At 56.8% G+C, this 25,019-nt stretch overlaps 1 protein-coding gene across 1 annotated transcript in view; it reads right to left on the bottom strand.

The window, feature by feature from the left end:
• Positions 1-2,021: 2,021 nt before the first annotated feature.
• Positions 2,022-25,019, bottom strand: part of COL4A1 (collagen type IV alpha 1 chain) — an 85,916-nt gene continuing 62,918 nt past the window's right edge. Inside the window, exons 32-52 of the mRNA XM_029938400.1 lie at positions 24,564-24,731; positions 24,386-24,475; positions 23,369-23,521; positions 23,154-23,252; positions 22,956-23,045; positions 21,999-22,138; positions 21,510-21,636; positions 21,343-21,423; positions 20,931-21,029; positions 19,665-19,715; positions 18,365-18,550; positions 17,681-17,814; positions 16,495-16,567; positions 15,688-15,759; positions 14,639-14,767; positions 13,715-13,813; positions 12,722-12,934; positions 11,405-11,582; positions 7,413-7,527; positions 5,474-5,646; positions 2,022-3,440 (exon numbers count right to left, since the gene is read on the bottom strand). Of these exons, the coding sequence (XP_029794260.1) occupies positions 3,359-3,440; positions 5,474-5,646; positions 7,413-7,527; positions 11,405-11,582; positions 12,722-12,934; positions 13,715-13,813; positions 14,639-14,767; positions 15,688-15,759; positions 16,495-16,567; positions 17,681-17,814; positions 18,365-18,550; positions 19,665-19,715; positions 20,931-21,029; positions 21,343-21,423; positions 21,510-21,636; positions 21,999-22,138; positions 22,956-23,045; positions 23,154-23,252; positions 23,369-23,521; positions 24,386-24,475; positions 24,564-24,731 (2,552 nt within the window). The 3' untranslated portion in view covers positions 2,022-3,358. The remainder of the gene's footprint in view (positions 3,441-5,473; positions 5,647-7,412; positions 7,528-11,404; positions 11,583-12,721; positions 12,935-13,714; positions 13,814-14,638; positions 14,768-15,687; positions 15,760-16,494; positions 16,568-17,680; positions 17,815-18,364; positions 18,551-19,664; positions 19,716-20,930; positions 21,030-21,342; positions 21,424-21,509; positions 21,637-21,998; positions 22,139-22,955; positions 23,046-23,153; positions 23,253-23,368; positions 23,522-24,385; positions 24,476-24,563; positions 24,732-25,019) is intronic.

Here is a 25,019-nt window from a genome sequence, read left to right as displayed (position 1 = left end):
AACTCAACAGTATGAAAAGAAACATTTTTAAATGGGCAAAACTTAACCGATACTTCGAAGAAGTGGAGGTGTTGATGCCCCACCCCAAAAATGGCGTGAAGATGGCTGACATCATTAGCCATCCAGGAAATGCAAATTAAGCCTGACCAAATGCCACTGCGTATTAGAATGGCTAACAAAAACATACTGACAATCCCAAACATGGGGGGAACATGGTGCGGCGGGGCCCTCACACCCCCTGGAGGAAAGGCAGAATGGCACGGCCACGCTGGGAAAGGGTCTGGGAGTTCCTCACGCTGTCAGACATACAATTATCATAGGACCCGGCCACCGGAGTCCTGGATATTTACCCTAAAGAAATAAAACCTATGTTTACACAGAAACCTGAGCAAGACTGTTTATTCTCTATCCATAATCACCAAAAACTGGAAAAAAACTCATGTCCTTTGACAGGTGGATGATGCAGTGTACTTATGTAATCCCACTGAGCGATAAAAGGGAATAAACCGTTCATGCGCACAATAATTTTGGAGGAATGTCACACGCGTCGTGTTGGGCAGAGTCTCCAAGGTCACACACTGTGTAATTCTGTTCACGAAGAGCCACATCACAAGGACGGAGCTCAGTCGGGTGCCAGGGTCGGGGTGGGGGTATTTCGGTGGGCTGATTGGGATCATGCTAACATGGCCTCCCCATATGTTATAATTCACAGACCTGTCCATCAATGTACATCAATTGCACCATAGGAGAATTTAAAAAATAAAACATAAAAACTGCTCTCAGAATAACAGACACAAAATGCACAGGACTTGGAGCACGTAAGTGTCCAACTCTTGATTCTGGCTCAGGTCATGATCTCCTGGTTTGTGCAATCGAGCCCTGCTTTGGGACTCTCTCTCCTCTCCCTCCCTCTCAAAATAAATAAATATTTAAAAGATTAAAATGCACAGGATCTGAATGTCAGCGTCCAAGGTGTCATTACCATCTTCTCTGCACACTCTCTTGTATGCAAACCTGTAACTAGTGATTCATAAGAAACCAGTTTTATACACAGAAACAAAATGCTCCCCAGTGGCTGCCCTGTGGGGGTGACCCGTCTCTGTCCCTCCAGCAGGAGCCCAGACTGATGATTTCCAGGTTCCTCACAAGCCTGTACGTCAAGGAGAAGCAAAGGAAGGCTTTTCATCAGTGTTAGGACAGATAGGAGGGAGGTGACTGAGCCGGGGCCTTGAATGATGGCTCCAGACCAGGCGTGTGCAGTCATGTCCATACACTGTCCCGTGTCATCCTCACCACAGCTCTGTCAGGCACAACAGCCCAGAACATTGCAATATTTAGAGCTTTCTCCTTTTTTTTAAGTTTATTTACTTATTAAGAGAGAGAGTTGGGGCAGGGGCAGAGAGAGAGAGAGATTGAGAGACAGAATCCCAAGCAGGCTCCATGCTGTCAGCACAGAGCCCGATGTGGGGCTCAGACTCAGGAACTATGAGATCACGACTTGAGCTGTCATCAAGAGTCGGATGCTCAACTGACTGACTGAGCCCCCCAGGAGCCCCCAGATCTTTTTCTTGAATACACAGTGTCAGGCTCATTTTCCGGGATCATGTTTTGATCGGGTTTAGAGAACCTGGCATTTTCTTTCCTACTTGAAGTAACACCTGGAAGCCGACCCTCTACCCCCACCTACCCGTTGCATCACCGTAATCTCGGCACTCACCCCACGGACCTCACTCACCCCACAGAACCTCACTCACCCCACGGGACCTCACTCACCCCACGGACCTCGCTCACGGCTGGGAATGTGTGCTCCTCATCTGCCTATCGAGTGCCTACCCGGGGCTTGAAGAGTGGCACCCCGTGACATCCATACCACGGGCGGACGGATGCAGGGTGGCTGCGTGGAGGGACAGAAAGGAGAGAGGGAGGAGCGGCGGGAGGAGATCATCGTCCCCCTTTGCAGGAATCTCTGTATCACGCCCCGCCTGGCTCTCGGCTACAAGAACTGCACAATAAAAATGCTCTACGGCATGCGATGCTCACACATTTATTAGTGGCTGGTGCGGCAACTTTTAACGTATCTGTGGCAACACTGGCAACAAATTAATAAAAGCTTAATTTTTATACAAATAGTTTTATTACAAATTTGAATTTTTAAGAAATACACATGTAAAGAAATTACATGGAAGGCCTTAGTAGTCTTAAAACCGTGCTGGAGACTTTGGTGCAAGGCCGCTGCGGGCGCCTGCGGCCCGTCCGCTCCCCGCTGAGCCCAGAGCGCGAGCCGCCCGGAGCCCTCACACGGGGCGAGCGCTGACACGAGGGTTCAACAGAGCTGCTTGCACACCCGGCCGCGTGACCCCCAACACGAGGGAGACGAAGGCCTTTTACGGTTGCTGGTTTTGAAGTCAAGTCATTCAGTCGTGATGAGTGTTTAAAACCCTGAAGATACTTAATACAGAAGAGAAACAACAAGCTCCAAGGACAGGACGTGCTTCACGAGAACGGACGCCGCGTCGTGGGCCCGGCCCGGCTTTGGCGGTACGCGCGCTTTGGTCTGGAGGTGAACAAGAACGGTGGGTCACGTTCACACCCGGGTGTTAAAAATCTATGTGAAAGGACAACACAGTCTTCTCAAGGAAGAAACTACGTAAGCTTTATTTTAACAGTGGAAATGAAACAGACCTTTGACCTGATTGCCGACATCTATATAAATTACTAAAATAATATATATATTTAATTTCCGCCTACTTTGGGACCGGCTTTATTCCACAGGAAATTTGTGATTTCTGCACAAGCAGCTGTAGAGTACCACACAGAGCGGAAAGCCCTAGATTTACGTCTGGGGGGTTGGAAGACACGGCGGCTGAGACATTCCGTGCGCAGGCCCGAAACGCCCTTCGCGCAGCACCCAGGGACCTGCGCTGGGAAACAGCTCCGTGGTGACGTAAACGAGTCCCCTCCGGGGGCGGAACGCACCTGTCCCAATGCGAGAGTGGACACGGGCGCTCAGACGGCATGGAGGCCCTGCGCACCTGCTAGCACCCTTCGGTTTTCGGATGGAGTTCGTGCTTCACGCGTCAGCACATCGGACTGGAGGACAGACTTAGACTTTTATTTCATCAGAAGTGCCATTTGGTGTGTCCCTATGACAGCTTATCATGCTCTTTGCTTCTCCTTCAGCGAGTAGAGGCCACCAAAGCGTGGTGTGTTAGTTAGGCAAATTCCTATAAGGCACTTTACGGCTTTCATACTGGACAGTGAGGTACACGGGATATATTTCTAGGGTTCGTTGCTGTTAACAAAAGAAGGGGGAGGAGGGGGTAGCACCATGTTGTACGTTAGCTGAGGGCCGGGTTCATTATGTTCTTCTCATACAGACTTGGCAACGGCTGACGTGCGTGCGCAGCTCCCCGGCCTTCAAGGTGGACGGCGTGGGCTTCCTGCAAGGCAACCGGAAGCCAGCCGTCAGCGATGGTGCCCGGCCTGCCCCCCTCTCCCCCGCTTTCCCGGAGACCCTAGAGGGGTCGGATGACGGGCCGACCAGCCCATGACAAGCAGCGACCACTGCTCGCCCAGGCCACGACATCACAGTCACCCCCATGCCCGGCTGTGAGGCTGGTGGCAGCCCGTGCCCTCAAGTCTGAGCCACTCCCAGGGCACCGCCTGGCCTCCACTCCTTCCTCGCCCCTCGAGCAGACCACACACTCCTCCTCCGGGGGGAGAAAGATGCTCGTCTCTGTGATGAGGGGGTGCTCTTTATACACTGGTTGAATGGTGTGATGAGCAATGAATCTGGAGCAACGAATCAGACCTCAAAATACTTTTATACGTTTTTGCCCGATTTCTATGCAGACGGTCGGACTGGAGGCCAGAGGGGAAGACACTGAGTGTCCCAAATGCTCTTTGATCCTAGGAATCTATCTGGACTGTTAGTGGGGTGAAGTCAGACCTGAAGTCAGCACTAACCAAATGCTATTAAAATTAAAGCAGCCACAGAATACACGTCACCTGCCTTCAAACTAAGGCTGCTTATTTTAAGCAACTTCTGTGAAAATCATACTGCCCCCAAATTAGTTATTTAAATTAATGGGATCTTATCTGATTTTGTTCGAGTTCACTGTACCAGGCTGCTGTTCTATTGACCCTAGGATGGAAGCCCGAGGACCTGATACACCTGCCCAGTGCCCAGTTAGGCGGCCGATGGTTAAGCTCTATCTGGAGGGTGGATGTCAGCTTCCAAATGCCTGGAAAGTTTCACATATGCTACGAATTGGGTCCCTGGTACCTTTTTGGTGTTTAAGAATTATAAACAGAGAGGGTGTTGCTTTGTCTCTTATGATCTAAGCTAGGAACAGATGAGCTCACAGCAGAGTTCCAGAAAATTCTCTCTGAAAAGGTAAAGGCAGAAAGGCTTGTCTGCAGGGCCGAGCAGCACTTATTTTGGGAACGAACAGTGAGCGGTCAGGGCTACATCAGCCTCCGTGTCTGCCCCAGCAGGGGACGGAGCCAGGATGGAAAAAAGACAGAGGACTCGTTAAGTGCACCCCTCCGGCCCCACTGCGGGCTCCACATTGACCTCAGCAAGGTCCGCAGCCCTTTGGGACAGCTGTCTTAGAGGTGAAATTGTGGTAACGGAAAAGAAAGGTCTTCCCTACCAATTTCAGCTACACTTGTTAATGTTTATTGGCACAGGTTTAACAATCGTGCGCGGTCACTCAGAACTCACCCAGCACCCACACGAGAGTCAGCGCTGCATCTGCTACGAAGGCAAACGCTGCTCATTCCCCCCCACCGACTGTTAAATGTGCAGTATTTTTATTTTTTTCAATTCTTAAAAATGTTTTTACTTATTTTGAAAGAGAGTATGTGTGCAAGCAGGGGAGGAGCAGAGAGAGATGGAGAGCGAGTGCGAGTGAGAGAGTGCGGGAGGTGCGAGAGAGCGCAAGAGCCAGCGCCCCAAGCAGGCTCCCAGCTGTCAGAGCCCTGAGCGCCATGCAAAGCTGGATCCCACAGACTGTCAGTCAGATCGTGACCTGAGCAGAAATCAAGAGTCAGAAGCTAACCGACTGAGCCACTCAGGCGTCCCAAATACGAAAAATTCTTAAATGCTCTGTTTAAAGATGCCAGTTGCTTTAACTACATTGTGGTGGAGCCACCTACAAAAACGTAAAAATTTAACCTGTCACTTGAGATCTGCCTCTGAGGTTTGCCCAGGAAATCTGTCCACACAGAACAGAATCAAATATTCATTACCGCCTGTGGAACCCGCGTTCCTAATCACTGTTTTATAACCAACCATCCAGAAGACCAAGACATAAAGTCCCAAAGGAGGCTGACCCGCAGCAGCAGAGTGACCCCGCCCCAGCAGCAGGGAGGCCCCGCCCAGCAGAGGCCCCGCCCCAGCAGCAGGGAGGCCCCGCCCCAGCAGAAGCCCCGCCCCTACAGGCCGGGGCGCCAGGACGCCAGGACTTACTTGAACATCTCGCTTCTCTCGATCGTGGCAAGCCAAAAGCTGTACGCATTCGCGTAGTAATTGCAAGTCCCACGTCCGTGGCACTCGATGAATGGCGCGCTCCTGAACTCTTCCAGACAGGACCCGGGGGATGCCAGGGCTTGGCCGGACCCTTCGGCACCAGCGCTGGTGTGCTGCGGAGCCAACGTGAGCCAGGGGTCAGATCCCCGGGGCCCCCCAGTGCGTGCACCTCCCTGCCCGCAAGCCGCCCAGGCTGCACGCACGCCGGGGACTCGCTCCCTAACACGGCGTGGGCGGCCGGCTTCCTCAGCACTTAGGGAGCTGCTGTCCCAGGTATGATTTCTGAAACACTGACACCTCCTCTAACTTGGGACTGAAGAAGTGTCCGAAATGTGTAAATGATGCTGGAACCGATACATGTGAAATCAAACTTTGTAATCAACATCATAGAGGATAATTAAAATCCTGAACTTGCTGCACTTGATGCTATGTATCCCTTTATAGAGATCATTTAAATAAGAAAGTAACCACTACTGTCACTTAAATTGCACTTCAGTCCAGCGGGTTCAAGCCGATCGACCTGTGCTCAGAAATCAGGGCCCGAAGATGAATGACCCCAAATGAGAGGAGATGTTCCAAAACCCCCCATGACTATTATTCCAACGTGAGAATTTCAGGCCATGAGAGCCTTCTGAGGACAAAGCTAACGCCCTCCATCCCTAGATGAGGACTGGACGACCAAGAACATTCTGGATCCGACAGTGGTCCCAGTTTCCAGGTGAGAACCAGGGTCCCCAGACTGCCGGGCCAGAGCCCCCCCCCCCCCCCCCGGCAAAGCCCCTAATGCCTGGGAAGTATGGGGACCGGCTCCCTGGGACACCATTACTTTAGTCCGCACTTCGTTTAGGGAAATCATGGGCAATAGTTTCCTGTGTCTGTAGAACAAAAGGCTTCCCTGAGGCTCCTCGCTCCTCGGGCCAGGGGCTACCTCCGTCCTGCTGCGTACTCCTCAGGATTATAGACACGAAACGCAGCACTGCTACCGTCTTGTTGTCTCACACTGTAGTTCTAACTTCCACTGCGCAGCGTTTAGAACCCCCGGAGCAGCTACGAACTTTCTGGGTGGCCCCGAGTGCTCCGGTCCTGCGGCGGAGTCTGCCCGAAGCATCACCCACCCGGGGAATCTCACCACCAACGCGGATGCAGACACAAGAGCTTTCAGCTGCTTGTCTGGCACCTTCTGCCCTTGGGATCGCTACAGCACAGGACAACGGTTACGAAGCCGCTTCCCTGTCGCTACTACTAGGCTCTAGATCATCCGGCGGCCGTCCCGGAGACCGTGAGGATGGGCAGGCTTCGTCGTGGTGAGGCGGGAGGTGCCCGTGCAGCTGTGGAGGACCCGCCACCGCCTGACCAGCTCAGAGCCTTCACGGTGCAACCGCCACTTTACACCAAGGGAATAGGATGCAATAAGCATTCACCCTGGATCCTAAGCAGGTGCTGTGTTTCCTGTATTAGCTGGCATTTCAGGGGTGGGTACATCGGGGACCTGGTGGCCAGGACAGCAGAGTGACAGGAGAGTGTCCTCACACTCCCGGACACCAGCCAGCACCCCGCTGCCTCCGCCTGACACACACCTCTGCTTCAGGCTTGTGCGAGCTGCCGGAATGGGCACCTGTCTCCTCTCCTCCTGGGGAGATGCTCCGACTCCCGGCTACCTTCTCCTGGTGTCCCTGCCACTAGTCCCCAAGCAGTCCCTTGGGAGGCAGGAGGTGTGGGGACAGCAGCTGTCCGCAGGGGAGCAGCCCAGGCCCCGGGGGATGCTTCTGCCTGGGCAGCCCAGCAAGCGAGGAGGTCTGGCCAGCATGAGCCAGCCAGCTGAGGGCAGGAGCATGGGGGGCTGTTACAGGAGGCACGGGGAGTCTCCCAGAATGCTCACCATCACGAAGGAGTAGCCGATCCAGAGGGAGGACCAGCCGCTGGGACACTGCGGAATCTGGATGGTCTGGCTGTGCACGGCCATCACCATGGCGGGAGCCTCGCACACCGCGCACCTGCAAGGGACAGAGCAGGGGCGCTGAGCGCGGCCGCAGGGGCAGCACAGGACATTCTCCCACACTGTCACACCTCCTCTCCACCTCCGCTTTCTGACCCAACTGCATGCTTACGACACGGCCAACCTGCCCGCAGCGGACTCTCGCTGGTCTGATAAGCCCATGGACTAGCATATTAAGTCTACAAACACGCCCAACCATCTGCTTTGGTGGAGGGGCCCCTGGACGGCTGGCTCTCATTCTCTCCTTTGCACATTCCAGTGTTTTCCACACTTCCAACAATGAGCATGGACTTTAACAAATACAGTTAATACGTAAGAAGAAAGAGTTGGCAAAACCCAAGTGCAATGGCTTCCAGAACTCGACAATTTGTTTTCAGCTAAGAATACTCTTCAGTCTAAGAAACATATAGAGTGACTCAGAGAAACTAACAAATAACGCATCGGACGCTGGATGCCCACGTGAGCCTGCCTCGGACTCATTCTAGACTCAGAGACAACAATGTGGTGGCGAGACCCTGTCTGTCCCAGGCTGGACGGACAGTGGGGTCCTGCAGTGGGAGCATCCCCACCCGGGCTGCCAGACACTCGGCCACTGGGATAGTACCCAGGAACAAATCAAAACAACACACAATCTTCGGACTCAGACCCGCCCAACTCAGGGCACCCTTTGACGGAAGGATAACGTTTGGTACAAGAAAAAAAAATCAAACAGCAGTAAAATAATTACATTCAAGTCACAAAATGAACAGAGTGTTAGCAATGCTGATAAATGACTATAAATGGAGTTAATAATTATACCTCGTTATGCCGGAACATTTGCATGGAAATGGGTGAGGAGTGGGCAGAGGCCAAAATTAGTCATCCGATGTGCGTGGACGTGTGTGCGCAATTTTCTATTTTATTCACGCAAACGCAGATGGATTAAAAGGCTCGGTTAAACAGCAGTTACTGAGAGTGGCCTGTTCATCTGCCACATCCGCCTGCCTGACACGGGACCAGAACAGAGCGTGGCGGCCGGCGCTGGCTGTCAGGCTCTCTCTGGGCTCAGGGTTTAGGACGGGGCTCGCCCAGAAGGCGTCCTGATGCCGCGCCATCTGACGGGTAAGGGGACAGGGGACAGGCTGGAAGAGCAGGGCGGCCCCTGGAAATTCAGACGGCCAGACCCCCCCCCACCCCCCCGCCTTGATCGCTGCAAAGGCGGAGGCCACAGAGAGCCGTGCGGGAGCCAGAACGGGAGGGAGCACAGGCCCCTGCTCGCCTGACCGTGGCCTTTCCGCCTGAACAGTGAAACCGTCAGTGGATTGCGATGCTTCAAGTCTGCACAAAGCCAGAGACGTCTGCCCTGTTCTCAGGATGAAGGCAGAAAAGTGCCAGCTTTTCTGAAAGGAAGGATTCTGTGCTATTAGCTCACTTGAAAAGCTAGGCTTCCGGACCCCTCCAGGAGAGCCCGAAAGGCCAGAGACTTCATGCAGCCACGGAGTGAAGGGAACCGTGGAAACCTGCGGACTCAGAGACAGGACGTGGCGCAGGTTCCGCAGGGAAGGGGAGACGGCGTGGCTTCCGGAGCCCTGGGCTCCAGGACCCGGCTGGTGAAGCCCCGCCACGCTGAGGCCACGGAACAGCGAGATGCCGACACGTATGGGCTGGGACACTGAGGCATGCGCCCAGGGCAGGGGGTCTTTCTGAGGGCAAGTGAGGGGCCACAGGGGAAAACAAGCCTCACACACACGGACCTGATTTGGGAATGTCACCAACGCATGCCACAACCCCCTGCCCGCAAGCAAATCCAGGTCAAAGGGCACCTGGATCTAGGTGGTAAAAGAGCAAACGAACATGACAATCATTTTCTACCTGTTGTCCAAGGGAAGCTGAACAAAAACACAAAGGCGGTTAGTTTTCCTTCTGGTGCAGCCCGAGTGCCCCAAGTCCCAGCAAAGACGCTGTCAGAACTCACTGACACGTATAAACCACGGTCTGTTTGGAAAGGTGCCACTTGGAAGCGTAAAGAACTTTTTTCCCATTTTAAGACCCACAAAATAAGTTTCTTACAGCTCAAAAAAATGTTTTAAAAATCTATCAGGAGCTAGTTAAACGTAAGTCAATAAAAAAACCTAACAGTTTTCCTATTGATTAGGGCATCTCCCAGCCCTTTGGTCCCGGGTCTCATGCAGTTCAGGTCTGTGAATAGGACGGAGCTGCCAGGACCCGCAGAGCCAGGGACAGGCACCAGAACCCAACCCCCCCGCCCACGGCCCGGGGCTCCCAGCCCCCGCTCCAGCGCCCACGCCCTGTGCCCTCTCCCCGCTGACTGCAGGTCCCTGCCATATCTTTCTTCATGGTCGAAAGCCGCCTGGTTCTTTAAAGGGAGCTGTGAAAAGGTTCCGGGTGGTCCCCAGTCTCACTTTCCTGGAGCAAACTTGTCCTGCCTTGTTATTCTGTTCCTCCGTTATTATCTTAGTGTTAGAGAGGAGACTTATAGAACAGCTTCTCGGTCAGATGAATTCATACCTGTGCCGCTTTCCTATTACTTCCGAGTAAAGCTAAGGAATCAGCTTTTAATTAGAAGGAATGAGGCAGAAATAGGACAATGGAGCACTTCTCAGTCATATTAACTCCAATTTCCCATCTCATTTCCCACCAGGCGGGTTCGGGGGACCCGAAAACACACTCCAGACATTAACTGGTGTGGAAAGCAGGAGGCTGCTTGGTCAAACACACGAGTCGTCGGTGGGAATTCACCCAAGGGAGCAAAGGTTAGTGGCGGAGGGGTACAGTCTCGACAGGTGTACATTTTGATGTGCACAATAAATCTGTAGACTCTTCTCGTGTGTAAGGCGCGGATCTACAGCCCGTCTCCGGTCACAGTTTCATGGAGCCCACCTCACACCCATAGTGGAGTCCTGCACTAAATACCGCCGAACAGTGCACTTAGAAATGGCTAAGATGACGGGGCGCCTGGGCGGCTCAGTCAGTTGAGCATCAGACTTCAGCTCAGGTCATGATCTCATGGTCTGTGGGTTCAAGCCCCGTGCTGGGCTCTGTGCTGACAGCTCAGAGCCTGGAGCCTGTCTTCTGATTCGGTGTGTCCCTCTCTCTCTGACCCTCCCCCATTTGTGCTCTGTATTTTTCAAAAATAAATAAAACATTTAAAAAATTTTTAAAAAAGAAATGGTTAAGATGATTGACTTTATATTGTATCTATTTTAGTACAATTAAAAATAACATAAAACCTTTAAATTTCAAGGGGGTGGGACGATTCAGAGGAAAAAATATTCAAAGGCTCTTCAGGGAGATAGCCATTTAAGGAACAAAGTTGAGCATTCTATGCCTGCGGGGGCCCCGGGGCGTCAGTTCATGGGGAGGGTGCCCCCCCCAGGGAGTCACACGCAATAGGAATTCTGCCCCGCAGCTGGGCAGCGCCTGGCCAAGGCTCCATACCGTAATTCCAAAAGAGGACAGCCGGGGGCGCCTGGGGGCTCAGTCGGTAAGTGTCTGACTCTTGATCTGGGCCCAGGTCACAGTCTCACAGTTCGTGAGTTCGATCCCTACATCAGGCTCTGTGCTGACGGCACAGAGCCCGCTTGGAATTCTCTCTGTCTCTCTCTCTCTCTCTCTCCCTCCCTCTCTCGCCTTCAGCCCCTCTCTAAATAAATAAGTAAACTTAAAAAAAAAAGAGAATAGCTAACTTTTATATCAACTGATTTTATGTCTGATCTCTATGACAACACTCTGATATCACAATCAATAAACTGAATGGCAACAGGTTGAAAGTTTTGGGGAACAAAAAAAGAAAAAGGCAGCAACAGCCCCGGCCTAGACTACGAGCGACTTTTCCCCTTCGGTTACACATCTGCTCCCCCAAGTGCCCAGCTCACCTGCTGATGAAGGGTCTGATGTTGTCGCCGGCGATGGGCGCCATGGACATGGGCATGGGCTCGGGCGTGGACAGCCAGTAGGAGTAGTCGTTTCGGGAGGCGAAGTTGCACACGTTGTTGATGTTACAGAACAGGAAGGGCATCGTGCTGAACTTGCGCAGACAGCTCCCGGCCGTGCCTAGAGCCCCGGGGACAGACAGCGTCAGAGCCGGCTTGTGACAGGCTGGCTCCCAGCGCAGCCGTCGAGATGGAAATAAAATGCTTCCAGTGAGAAGCAGGAAGAAGGGAGAAAACACCCCAGGCAGGCAGGGGAGGCTGCAGGGAGCACTGAACTACATCTACGGTGACGGAGGCCGAAGCAGCACTGGAAACGGTTACACGGGGCATCTCGATTAAAGGAATCACACCAGTTTAGCAGCAGAGAGAAATCTTTTCTAAAACCGAATTCCATAGTTGCTTCGGATTCTGACTCCCTCTCTCCCTGCCCTGACCCCACTTGCGCTCTCTCTCTCTCTCCCTCCCTCTTTGTCTCAAAAATAAACATTAAAGAAATTTAAAAAAAAATGGGCTCCCAGGCGGCTCAGTCAATTAAGTGTCTGACTTCGGCTCAGGTCATGATCTCACAGTTTGTGGGTTCAGGCCCCACGTCGGGCTTTGTGCTGACAGCTCAGAGCCTGGAGCCTGATTCGCATTCTGTGCCTCCCTCTCTCTCTGACCCTCCCCCACTCATGCTCTCTCTCCCTCTCAAAAATAAATAAACATTAAAACTGCATTCCAAAGGAAATTTAACATGCGGCTCCTTGTGCCATGGACAGTGACCCTGGACGATGTCTTCAAGGACTATTTTGCCGAAGGTGCGGATTCTCCTTACAGGCAGCTGGTTCCCTCCAGCCTCCCTGAAGGGTAAGGCGTGGGGCACTGCACTAACTCGGTGAAGGACGTTGGCGGGGACCAAGTGGCAGCTGTCCCCTCGAGATTAACAGAGGAGGGGTGGGGCGTGCAGAGCCCCTGGACGAGGCGACACACTCGGGCTTTAGCAGGAGCACCCGTAAAGCTGCCCCATTTTAAGAAGACCGACACTCGCTGTGAGTGTGCCCTCCGGAAATCTCGGCCTACTGGATAATCTGAAGACGGGATCAGAAGTCTATCGGTGTAAAAGCATTCAGAGACACAGCCTTTGCCATCGGCTTCCCTGCAGTAATGCGCCAGCTGCTGAACTGGTGGGGGGCGTGTGCGGCCGGGGGGAGGGGGCTCGGGCCCTCTGCCCGCTGGCTGCGCCCCTGCGTGTGCCGGAGGAGCGTGTCCCCGGGGTCTCACCCAGGTCCTGGCCGTGCGCCCGCTCGTTGCCCTGCACATAGAGCAGGGAGTACCCGTGGTAGAGGATCTTGGTCCCAGGGGGGCACTGAGGGTCGTCCGTGGTCTGACTGTGCCTGGTCACCAGGAAGCCGTGATCCACAGATGGGGTGCCGGGGGCACCCATGGGTCCCGGCAACCCATCGGGGCCTGGCGGGCCCGGAAACCCTCTGGGACCTGGAAGACGGAAGAGGAGTGAGCTTCCCGGTCACACACAGGCTCCGTGCTGCCCCCGCCTTCCCTCTGCTCAGAGCCCCCCGGATGTTTCATGAACACGGAGCTTGGGGCCAAGCGGACCCTCAGAGTATGTTGTCCAGTATAAATACGCGAAAAGGATTATCTGGGAGTGTGACATCCAGACAATACGTGGGGGCTCCTCCAAGGGGGAAGGACCACAGAGTCACCAGGTCGAAGCCTCCCTCACGGCGGCCCAGCGCCGCGCAAGGGAACGGGGGCGGGGGCGAGCACCGGCAGGGGTCCTCCGTCCCCGGGCAGCCTCGCTGGCCGCCACGCTCCGGCCGGCCTTCTGCGGGGCGGGGCCGGGCCCTGCAGGTGACGCCTCAGCCATTAGCACCCCAGTCAGCACGGGCAAGCGGACTGCCTGCCTCCCTGGGACACAGCCTGTGCCCGTCCCCCGGCGGACGGCGGCCCTCGGCCAGCCGCCATCCTCACCCACCCCCGTGCCCACCGCGGGCCGCTCCCCACCCCGGAGCCACAGGCCCTCGCTGCTGGCCGTCTCTCAGCAACATCTGGAAGCCACCTTGCCTAGATGACATCTGTCTCTCCACACCGAAGAAATGACGACTCTACCTCTTCTAGAAGAGCGTATTTGCTCTTAAATAAAACACAGATTTCCTGGGAAATCTTTCAGGCAATGTCTCCAATTCCATTTTGCAGGCATCTGGCCCAGAGATGCGGCAGAGGGCATGGGGGTGTGTGGGGCCACAGCGCACCTACCAGGGGGGCCAAAGGGTCCCGTCTCTCCTTTCTGGCCGGGAGCACCGTCAAAACCGGGGATCCCTGGAGGTCCGGGCAAGCCCGCGGATCCCGTCACACCTGCAGGAAAAGTGAAAGGAACTGGAGACCCCGGCCCAGAGCACAGCTCGGTGCATCTTCGTCCTCCCTTCTGAAATGTCTCTGTAGCCCCCTGCGCGGCCAGCCTGAGGCCAGCAGCTTCCAGAACATTCCCCTGACAGCCCGGAGCCCCTCCCTCGAAGCCTCGTTCATACCTGCCGAGCCCCACCTCTACCCAGAGCCCCCGGGGCCCCGGCTTTGGGAAGGGCAGTGACGCGGTGGGGAGGGAGGCTGTGACCCAGTTTCGTGTTCTCAGCCTGTCCCCCAGGCCGTGTTTCCGCACCTCAAGTCATCCTTACGCGGCATAGACCCACGCGGACAGGTTTCTGATTTCGTGCGTGCCCTTTCTTCCCAGGTAGTTTAAACTGAAATCTTCGTGGATGCCTCCTCGCCCGTCTGGAGTCTCCCTTCCCCTCTCTCGCCCCTCCCCGCCCAGCAGCTCAGCCTAACTAAGCAGCAGGCTCTAGGCCGGGTGTCTGGGGACCCCCCCATTCTCGTGGGTCCAGATCAACGCCTCCAGCCGCCTCTTCCCCTCGCTGGAAGGGACTCTGTGCCACAGCCTGCGTGTCCCCAAGCGAGCCCTGACACCCACATCGCCCTGGCTCCTCCTGTGTCTTGCTCTGGCTCTTCAGTTCCCTTCAAAAACTTCCTTAGGTTTTGAGATCCATTAAGGGAAATTAAGAAAGTCCTGTTCAACTACGTGTCTGTACAGTCGTCCACCCAGAGACCTTGGCTTGAGACACGCTGGTGGGGAGTGGACCCTGCCCGGCTCCCCCTGACCCCACGCCTCCCCCTTGCACTCCTTACCTTGCTGTCCTTTGGGGCCTGGGGGTCCCGGAAGCCCCTTCAGACCCGGGGGTCCCTCTGGACCAGGGAGCCCTGGCTCTCCCTTGATGACGTCGTAGGGCCCTGGGGGGCCCGGGGGTCCGGGGAGACCTGTGGGAATCAGGGATGCCACCGATCAGTTCCACGGTCGACATTCATGGGAGAAGATTCCAGCATGAAACCCAATCCAAACACAACGCTTCTCAGAAGTCGGTCGGTCAAAGTCACGGTGATGGGTCTTCATGGGACATACACGTAACCGCATGTTGCTGCTGTTCAACGTGACGTCCTGAACCCTCGGGACGGACGGGCGCTGGGGCCATCACTACCAACAGGGCCAGCGGGGAGGGCTGCCCCCCAGGGACCCCCTCCCTGCCCGGAGAGCCACCGTCAGTGCGGTCAGGTCTCGTCTGGTGCTTCTCTGAGATCTGCCTCGTGGACATTAGAACCGGGTCCCCGTTTCTCGGTGGCACAAACCTCATCCTTCCTCATGACGACTCTCTTCCGCCAGACCACCCCGACCTCTCCTGCCTTCCACATTCTCCCCATCTCTTCCGCGCCTGACACCGCACTTCTGCACGCTCTCCCCAGGAGCACAGCTGGCCCGGCACACACTGGGACCCCATGTCTGTCGTACTGAAACCATCCCCTCCCGAGATGGCTGTGGGGGACCAAGCCGCCGCACACAGCGATGGTGCAGGGAGAGACTCCCGTGCGGAACTCCTCGCTGCCCAGCCCCCGCTCAGCCCGTCCTCACAAGCCCCACCTCATCCCCGAGGATGGCCAAGGGGAGCCTGTCAGACTGGGGGTCTTGGGTCTGTCCGACCCTCCCCACTGGATTCACCTCTTAGATTTAAGGAGCCTGACCTTTAAGCAATAAAAATGCTGCCCAGCACGGCAGTCCTGACAAGCTACCGCAGAATCATCCACTGTTTTCTGCTGATACCCAAGCCGTTGCACATGTGTAGAGCCAGACCCTAACTGCAACATTCTAATCGTCACACGGCCCCACCAGCAGAGCAAGCTCCTACCTTTACTTCCGGGGAAGCCCTGGTCACCTTGGTCGCCCTTGGCTCCCTGCAGCCCGGGGAGGCCTTGCGGACCTGTGGGGGGAAGAGCGTGGTCTTGGTCAGTTACTCTCAGAGAAGAAAAGAACGGAGCTTCCGGTCAGCCCTGGAGCCGTCTGAAGGAAGTCTCCTCTCTAGAACCTGAAGTCACATGTTCCAGACACGCAACCAAACCGGAAAACGACCACAAACAGCAGACGGTGCACACGCTCCTGCTGGGGTCACAGTTTGGGTCCCCAAATAGACCACACGACACCCGCAAGCTGGGAACTGGAGGCCGGAAGGCGGCCAGGACGTGTTGGCTTAACACCTTATTAAATCAGCGGGTGCCTCACATCCATGATGTCTTGTTGACATACGAATGACCCACTGATTCTTTTTTTTTTTTTTTAAGTTTGTTAACTTGACAGGGAGAGAGAGCACAAGAGAACGAGGGGCAGAGTGAGAGAGGGCAAGAGAGAACACGCTGTCAGCGCTGAGCCCAGTGCGGGGCTCGACCCCATAAATGGAGATCATGACCCGAGCCAAGATCAAGAGTCGGAGGCTTAACAGACTGAGGCCCCCAGACGCCCCTGACCCACCGACTCTCACTACGAAAACCAGAGCATTTTCACGCAGCCATTCACAGCACGCCACACACCAGGCGCCACACAGAAACGGCATCTTAACCCCGAAGAGAACACTTTCTGCATCGTGACTCGGCGGCCTGTCGACGTCACAGTGCCCGTAGACATGTCCGATCTTCAGGCAGCACCCCCTTTCCTGTCTTACCTTGAAATCCTGGAACTCCTGGAAGTCCTGTGTCACCCTTGGAGCCTGTGAGTCCTGGAGAGCCACCAATTCCCTAGACACACACAGAGGAGGTCAGCCGGGAGGCGCTCAGGACACCTGCGGTCCCTCATGCAGCTGGGTAGCCCGGAGGCCGGGGCAGGCCCTCGGTGCTCCCCGGGCGGCTCTGTGAGCAAGTGGGGCCCATGCGCGTCCCCCGCAGGAAGCCGGGAACTGGACCGTCCTGCCTCACTGCCCTGCCCCCTGCCCCTGTCCATCCGCAGCCTGAGTCCCTGGAGCAGGTGCACGTCCCACGTCCTGCCGCCCCTCCCCCACAGCACGGGGCGGCGAACGGATCAGGGACGTCCTGAGCACCATCCTGGCGGCCTCCTGATCTTTCAGCACCGAACTACCTTCTGGAAACTTCCTCAAGCATAATGAAATTTCTTTAGAATTCGCTTGATACCTCATCTGAGATGTGATTTTAAATATGGAGAAAAAATACTACAGGAGGATTATTTTCCTTGTCTTTTAAATTTATTCTTAGTTATTTTGAGAGTGGGAGAGAGCATGGGAGGGGCAGAGAGAGGGAGAGAGAATCCCAAGTAGGCTCTGCACTGGCAGCACAAGCCTGATGTGGGTCTTGAACTCACAAACCGTGAAATCATGACCTGAGCCGAAATCAAGAGTCGGACGCTTAACCGACTGAGCCCCCGGGGCACCTCTACTTTTCTTTCTAATGTAGCAATGTTCTCTTATTTTCTCGCTATTTCAATATAATTTCTTCTCGGGCTTCCTTCTGAGGATGTGTTAAGTTGTACTGTCTCTTACACGTGGTTGTCACTGCTTTCCCTTATTTAAAAAGGTGTCTTAAGGAAAACACGCACATGTATGTACGCGTGTGCACACAGAGACAGCCAGCCACTGACGGCACCAGAAATAGGGGGTGTGCTCCTGTCACTGAGGCCTGTTTCCTGCATCAAGCGTGGAAACAGGTGTTTTAACCCCTGCATTGAGCTGTGATCCGCGTGACATCCCCTTTCAAGGTGCTTGTGCAACAGGACGAGACGGAGCATGGGAACGGCAGCCTACCACGATGTCAGGATAGACGGCTGGGGACCAGAGGATTCAGGAGAGCGACACCCATGGACACATACACACACACAAGACAGACAGATGGACAACTCACAGGCAGGCCCTGGAATCCTGGCTCTCCCTTGGGTCCTGGAGCACCGGGAGACCCCGGCCAGCCTGGGTTTCCTTTGTCACCTTTCAGTCCGTCGAGCCCAGGGAGCCCCGGAGGCCCTGCGGGTCCCGGAAGTCCTGACAGGAGACACAGAAGTGACACATCTGAGGTTAGAAGCTGGTTTTATATTTTTTGTGCAGGTGTCACTGGGCGTGGCTGTCATCCCCACCACTCGGCGGTCCCCAACCAGGGGCAAGAATGCTGCACCCAGCTGTGTGAGCCCTGCAGAAACCCGGCAGGCCCTCGACAGAACAGCCTGCTGGACGGGCAGAAAACGTTGATGCAGATGCCCGGACCGAGCACCCAGCGCCGCAGCTTCATCTCAGAGGGTGCCAGAAGGCCGCCGCATTCCAAGCCACCGCTGTGGCACTCAGGCTCCAGTCTTTCCCAAGAAGGTCTAGCCCGCCTGTAATCACTTGTCACATCTACTGTGTTCCGTGACACACAGGACACAGGCCTCCAGTAGAGGCCCAAATAGCATGAGCAGTTCCAAATTGTAGGAAACGTTGCGAACCTCTAAGGGAAAAACCTCAGTTGAGGACTTAAGCATTTAAGTCTTGTTTACACTCGTGAGTGTCTGAGCCTTCGGGCTCAGTCCCAGCTCTGGCCCTGGGTTGGCACGCTTACCTGGCAGGCCCGGCTGGCCCTGTGCGCCCCGGTCTCCTTTGGGCCCCTCCACAGCACGGCCCGGAGCTCCAGGTAAGCCCGGCTGTCCTTGGGGCCCTGGGGGACCCATGAATCCTTGCTCTCCTTTGGATCCGGGGATTCCTGGACTCCCGGCCTGTCCGGGAAAACCCACGTCGCCCTTTGAGCCTAAACAACAGAACCAGTGTGAGACGGTGGGGAAGCCCAGGGGAGAGGAGAGAGCCGGGCACACGGGCGGGGAGGGGGTTCAGGAGGGGGAGGGGAAACCAGAGCTCAGCGCCCGTCCCCTCTTTACTGAGTGACACGTAGACGCCCCCATGGCCGACTGGGCGAGAGGAAGCTCAGAGCACGAGAGCCGAGCTGTCCCTCTTTGTAAAGAAGTTTTCTGCCGAAAAGCCTTCGCAATACAGGCAAGGAGGCGCCTGGGAGCGCCTGGGGGCTAAAGTAAGGGCTTGCTCCACGGACGGGCGCATGAAGAAAGAAGCGATGTTACACCCACACCATGGACACCACTCAGCAGGAAAGAGGGGCGGGCTACCGGTACGAGCTGCCCACTGGTGACTCTCGGACTCACTGTGCTGGGCCCGCAGAGCCAGACTTAGAGTAAAATGCACAGGGTCCTACTGATGAGAAATTCTAGAAAACGCAAGCTAATCTACAGCGCCGGAAGACAGAGCAACGGGTTGGGTTGGGCTGGGCTGGGGGACAGTGAGGGGGGGCGGGAAGGGCAGGACGGGGGTGACCAGGCAGCCTAGGGACCTGGGGGGCAGGCGTGTTCGCCATCCTGAGTGTGGTGGTGTTTTCATGGGTGTGCACAAATATCGAGCCTTATCGAAAAGCGACATCCATCAGATGGCTCTCTCTGAATGCGTGTGGCTACGGTATGTCAAGGATAGAAATACGATGATAAACTGTTTTTCAAAGTTTTTTAAGGCAAGAACTCATAGGGGAAAAGCACTCCTACATGTTTAGTTCCCAACACGTCACCCAGATGTTACTAATAAAGCACCAAAATTCTAGGGCCGTTTCAACGCTACTCAGAAAACATAAGGGGGTTCAGTGAAATGGACTCGTGGCCAGAACTGATCCCGGGGCCGCTCCTGTGATTCTTCCTCTGCTTCTGCAGAAGGCAGCGCCACCGGATGGCGGTCGTCAGGGCCCGGGCAGGCGTGGGGGCGCCCCAGACCCAGCACCCTGCGCCCGGCCCACTGGTTCCAGCGCCCGCCCACCCGCCAGCCTGCGCCGCATGAGAGGACAGGAAGGACGTGTGTCCCAATGTCACCTTTCTCTCCTTTGGTGCCCGGAAACCCTGGGAACGCTCTTCCGGGCAGGCCTGAAAGACAAGGGCAAGAGTTCCGTCCGCATCTCCTGAAGCAGCAGGTCCGCGACACGGCACAAAGCTCGGCCAGCTCTGCGCCAACCCCCAGCGCTTTGTGGGACACGTGGTGGTCGGCTCATCGCGCCCGAGTAAACTCGCCTCCCCACAGTCGTTCTGAGATGCCCCGGACCGGATGTGTACGATTCAGCACTTTCCTTAGGTACCTTTCAGCACAGAGCCGTTAGGGCGCTCGGCAGAAATGCTCTGTACAAGTAAGTGCTGCTTTTCTGCTACCGTCTCGACACTAACAAGTCGGCTTTTCCCAGACCGTCCAGCTAACAACGCTCTCGAGGGAGATGGGGAGCCAGAGGCACTGGGGGCGGAGGGGCAGCCCAGAAACGGGACCAAGGGGCTCGCAGAGGGATGAGTGTGGGCGGGAGGGAGGTGTGGAGGCATTTTTATGAATTATTTTTACAAAACGAAGGTGTGCGCTAGAAACAGAAGGGGTGCAGAGCGAAAGACGAGCTGTCAGAGAGAGGCCAAGCCGGGGCGCCTGGGGGCCCAGTCGGCTCAGCATCCCGCTCCTGACTTCGGCTCAGGCCGGGGTCTCAGGGTCGAGAGTTTGAGCCCTGAGTCAGGCTCTGCGCTGACAGTGTGGAGCCTCTTGGGATGCTCTCTCCGCCTCCCTCTCTCAAAACAAATGAATGAACTGTTTTAAGAAAGGCCAGAGGCCAACTCTGCCCGCAGTAAATGCCCGGGGCTCCTCCCCAGGGACACGCCCACACTGCACCTCGGGCTCACCCTCCAGGAGCGTGGCAGCCTGGCTGCACACAAGCATCACCGCATACGCGGTTCCCACCGTCAGAGCCTGCGGCCTCCCACGGCCCGGAACCGATGGGGGCACAGGAAATGTTCCCGGGACCCCTTCTCTACCGGGGGAAGTGCCAGGCGGGGGAGGGACAGCCTGCTCGTCTTCTGTCTCCCACTTACCCCGGGCGCCCAGGCGTTTTGGGACAGGGCCCGTCAGCGCGGGAGGAAGAAACGAACACGGGCCCTCTTCTCACCCCGGCCCCTCCCCCTCTTCCGTGCACCTGTGTCAACCCCCCGTGAGGGTGCGAGGTGCAGATGCCGCCTTGTGCCCGGCGCCGGGCACTCCACGGGGACCACAAGTCAGTGACGCTGACCCCAGAGGGCCGCTTACTTCCCCTGAAAGGGGCGGGAGCCACATACCTGGTGCCCCCTTCTCTCCCGCCGACCCCGGGATTCCGTCGCTGCCGGGCTCCCCTTTCTGGCCGGCTGGGCCCGCAGGGCCGGGCTTCCCGGGAAGACCTCAGAGGGAAGAGCCGCGTCAGTCAGGCACGCACGCCCGGCGCCCCCGAAGAACGGGTATCACACAGGTGCTTCTGGAGCCCGCTGCGCATCAGCAGCTCTGGTTCGGGCTCCTGGCTGGTGGCCACAGCTTACAAGGACCCGTGAGCCCCCTGGACTCTAGACTTGGTCTGTCCATCCGAAAAGTGGGAGTGTGGGCCCACCCGCCCAGGACACTCTGGGGTCCACGACCTGCCACCTTGAGGGGAAACGCCCTGCGTGGTGGCCGCTGCCTCCTCCCCACGGGCCCCTGTGTGTCCTCTGTGGTCTCTACCTGCTTCTCCCTTGATGCCGGGAACGCCAGATGTCCCCGGGAGGCCTTTGTCACCCTTTTCTCCAGGCAACCCGGGGCTCCCTAGAGGAAGAAACAAGACGGCAGAATGCCACTGGGTCCCTGTCGTCTCCGCGAAGACCCGCACTCAGGATGCCCGGCCCGCCTACCTGGATAGCCAACGCTCCCAGGGGATCCTGGGGGGCCGGGGGAGCCGGGCAACCCCGGGACCCCCGCGCTTCCTTTCTCTCCCTTCTCTCCAGGACTTCCCGGAAATCCTGCGACGCCTTGGTCTCCCTGTGAGCAGACACGGGCCGTTATTTGGTGCTTGTCCCTGGACACGTGTGTGGGGCCCTCTACATAACACGGCACGGCTTCCACGCCCGGCCTCTAACAAAGACTCAAAGTCCACGTCGGAAAACTGGGACTAGGGGGCGCCCAGAACAAGGGCCAGTTCTCCGTTTCTTCTCCCCGCGTCGCCTCACCCTCCCCTGCAGCCTGGGCTGGCTGTCCTGCCCCTCGACCGTCTCCGGACTCTCCCCAAGGAAGGGACAATGCACAGTACATCAGAGGAAAGTGCTCCGAGTCACCGAACGTGCGGGGTGCTGGGGCGGCTGTGGGGGGGGTTATGGGGGGGGTGCCCGTGCAGGAGGGGTTACCTTGTCCCCTGGCCGGCCCGGGATCCCGATCCCAGGGAGGCCTGCCTGCCCTTTCTCGCCTTTTGCTCCCTTCTCGCCGGGCAAGCCGGGGACGCCCTGCTGCCCAGGGACCCCAGGCACGCCTTTTTCTCCGGGTGTGCCTGTGAACACAAACAGTTAACACCTGACTGTGTGCTCAGCGGGTGCTGATGAGAAACATGGGAAGTGTCCTGCCGGCGAGAACGAGGAGGAAGGACACGAGTGCCGGCCGTCACCGCACGGTAGGGCCGCGTGAGCACGTGTCTCTCTTGTCTTTTAGAGACGAACGTTTCACAAGGACAGACAGACAGCAGCCCCCGCGCACGTGCACGCTGGCAGTGGCGTGAACAGCGGCTGTTATGTTCTTTATTCCACAGTGGTTCCCAGAGGAATCGGCCGACCATGGGTGAGCCAGGCAGAGCGGAGCTCCCCTGGTTGGAGACGGGCGCAGGGAGGGAGCCGGCCGCCTGCCTCACCGCTCCCTTCCCTGTGGGTTCGGAGGGGCGCTAGCCCCAGGCCCACCGGAGGCCGGATCTCTCCGCCCCTCTCCAACCCCCTCCCGGGAGTCGAGGCCAGCCCAGAACCAGAGCAGTACAGCCCAGACGACTCTTCCTGGCTGATGCCCAAGGGCGCTGGAGGCTGGCCTAGACGGCAGGGGAGGCAGACCACACCAGGGAGATGGTGGCCGGGTGGCCGGTCACCTGGAGGTAATCAAAAGGTGACGGTGGACAGCCGTGTTTTATTTTATTGACTTGTGATTTTTTTTTCTTTTTTAGCAATGGTCATAGTGTCAGCCAAGTGCCATTGTCCTGAGGCAGGGAACCACAGAGAACTGAAGATGCACAGTGGGGTGACAGGTGCCTGTGCCTGGACCACGCCCTCGGGGGACGCACGCCGTCCTGCAGGCTTGTCCCCAGCAGCAGGACGAATCCAACATACCTGGCAGGCCCATGCCACCAACCGATCCTTTGGGTCCGGGGAGCCCTGGAGCACCCGGGGTCCCGCTGACACCGGGGTCACCTTTAGGTCCTAGGAGAACAGAGAGAAAACTCCAACAGGTTAATGCCTCTGAAACGCTGGGGCCGTTTCCTCAGCGTGAGCACCTGCCGCCTGCCGAACTTGAACGTCAGCCCGTACCTGGCTGCCCAGGATGTCCCGCCTGGCCGTCCTTCCCTGGCATTCCTGGGGTTCCAGGGTCGCCCCGGGATCCTTTATCACCAGTCGGTCCAATCTGGCCTGCGTGTCACAGAAGAAACAACGATGACCGACAAGCGAGGCTGGTCTGACGCTCCCGGGGCGGAACGGGTCAGACAGCGGGCTCCGCCTCGGCCACCGGAACCGTCTCCAGTTACCTTTCTCTCCTTGGTCTCCCTTCTGACCCTTCATGCTGCCCATGTCCACGTGATCCATGGACCCAGGCTTGCCCGGGAGACCTACGTCTCCTTTGTCCCCCTTGAAGCCGGGGTCTCCCCTGGGCCCCGAGGAGCCCGGGAAGCCGTGGTCCCCTGCAAGGAAAGAGAGGGCGCCGTGAGGCGTGGCGGGTGGAGCCGCTGACGGAGAAGGCAGGCAGCGTCTGGGCTAACGGAAGAATCTGGCCCCAGGGAACCGAACGGTAAAGCCAGTTTTTAGAATTCGTTATTTGCTAATGACTCGAACATATCTGTGACTCTGCCTACGATTAAAGGGGTTCACATTTCTCCTCTTCCCTTTATCTCTCCCGTTCACAGTGCCCCTTGATTCTACACAAGATAAGGAAGATGAATTTCCTTACTCTGCTAAACAAACAACAATTTTTACGTCTCACAGTCAACTTCTTTAAAATGAATATTTGAGGGGCACCTGGGGGCTCAGTCGGTTGAGCGACCGACTTCAGCTCAGGTCATGATCTCACAGTTCATGGGTTCAAGCCCCGTGTCAGGCTCTGTGCTGACAGCTCAGAACCTGGAGCCTGTGTTCTGATTCTGTGTCTCCCTCTCTCTCTGACCCTCCTCTGCTCATACTGTCTCTCTCTTTCTCTCAAAAATAAATTAAAAATAAATAAATAAATAAATAAATAAATAAGGGACCAATTTCAAGTAACAAGAAATGAAGAGTAAGGCTTATAAATTTTCCCCATTTGCTAGCGTGATTCTAAGGACTCCGTGCCGGCGACCTTGCATGGCGGACGACCCCGCTGATTCTCAGAATGTGCAGATAAGGAACACCCGAGATCCTGTCTTCTCTTTGGTTTGGGGCAGAGCAGAGCTCCTGTCCCCATGGGTCATTGCTTCACCTCCTTCTTTCCTCTGACTCTTGATACGAAATAGAGTTTCCAAGAGACATGGAGACACAGACAGGAGACGGGCTCCTCTGGGGTCACTGGCCCCTACCTTTTTCTCCGGGCAGTCCTGGCGCTCCCACCGGGCCTGGCGAGCCGGGCTGCCCTGGGGTCCCCATGACACCCATCTCTCCCTTGGGACCTGCGGCAGATGAGGGGCTGTGAATGCAGACTGCAGACGTGATGAGGCACGGACGGATGGACGGATCAGGAGCTGATAAGCCACTTGCCTGGAATGCCGGGGAGGCCGGGCGTGCCCTGCTGTCCGGGAAGACCGGGGAGCCCCGACTGGCCTGTCAGGCCGGGCAGCCCCGGGGACCCTTTGTCTCCTTTGGGGCCTGGCATGTCGAGACCTGGAAATCCGGGGAAGCCCTTCTCTCCCTTCAGTCCGGGGGGGCCTGCAGTGGGCGGAGGGGAGGGGCGGTCAGCAGTCCCCGGGGGCTCCTTGGGGTGCCCTCTGGGTCCTGTCGTCCCTTTCTGCAGGCGGCCCGGGAGCGTGCGGCCCGCGCTGGGGGCGGGGAGGCTGCGGCCGCCCGCCCCCCACCCCCACCCCCCGCTCCCGGCAGTGGTGTCCGCAGCCCCGGGGAGCACTGTCCCAGCCCCAGCCCTCCTGTCACGCCCCCGGGCCCTCCCCGGTGTCCACACCTAGCTTAGCTGCTTTCCATGTGCTCCCGGCTACTCTCGCG

Source organism: Suricata suricatta, chromosome 4 (genome assembly GCF_006229205.1).
Source record: "Suricata suricatta isolate VVHF042 chromosome 4, meerkat_22Aug2017_6uvM2_HiC, whole genome shotgun sequence".
In the NCBI taxonomy this organism is placed as follows: Eukaryota; Metazoa; Chordata; class Mammalia; order Carnivora; family Herpestidae; genus Suricata; species Suricata suricatta.
The sequence above is the reverse complement of the archived record's forward strand: the minus strand, read 5'-3'. Positions and strand labels throughout refer to the sequence as shown.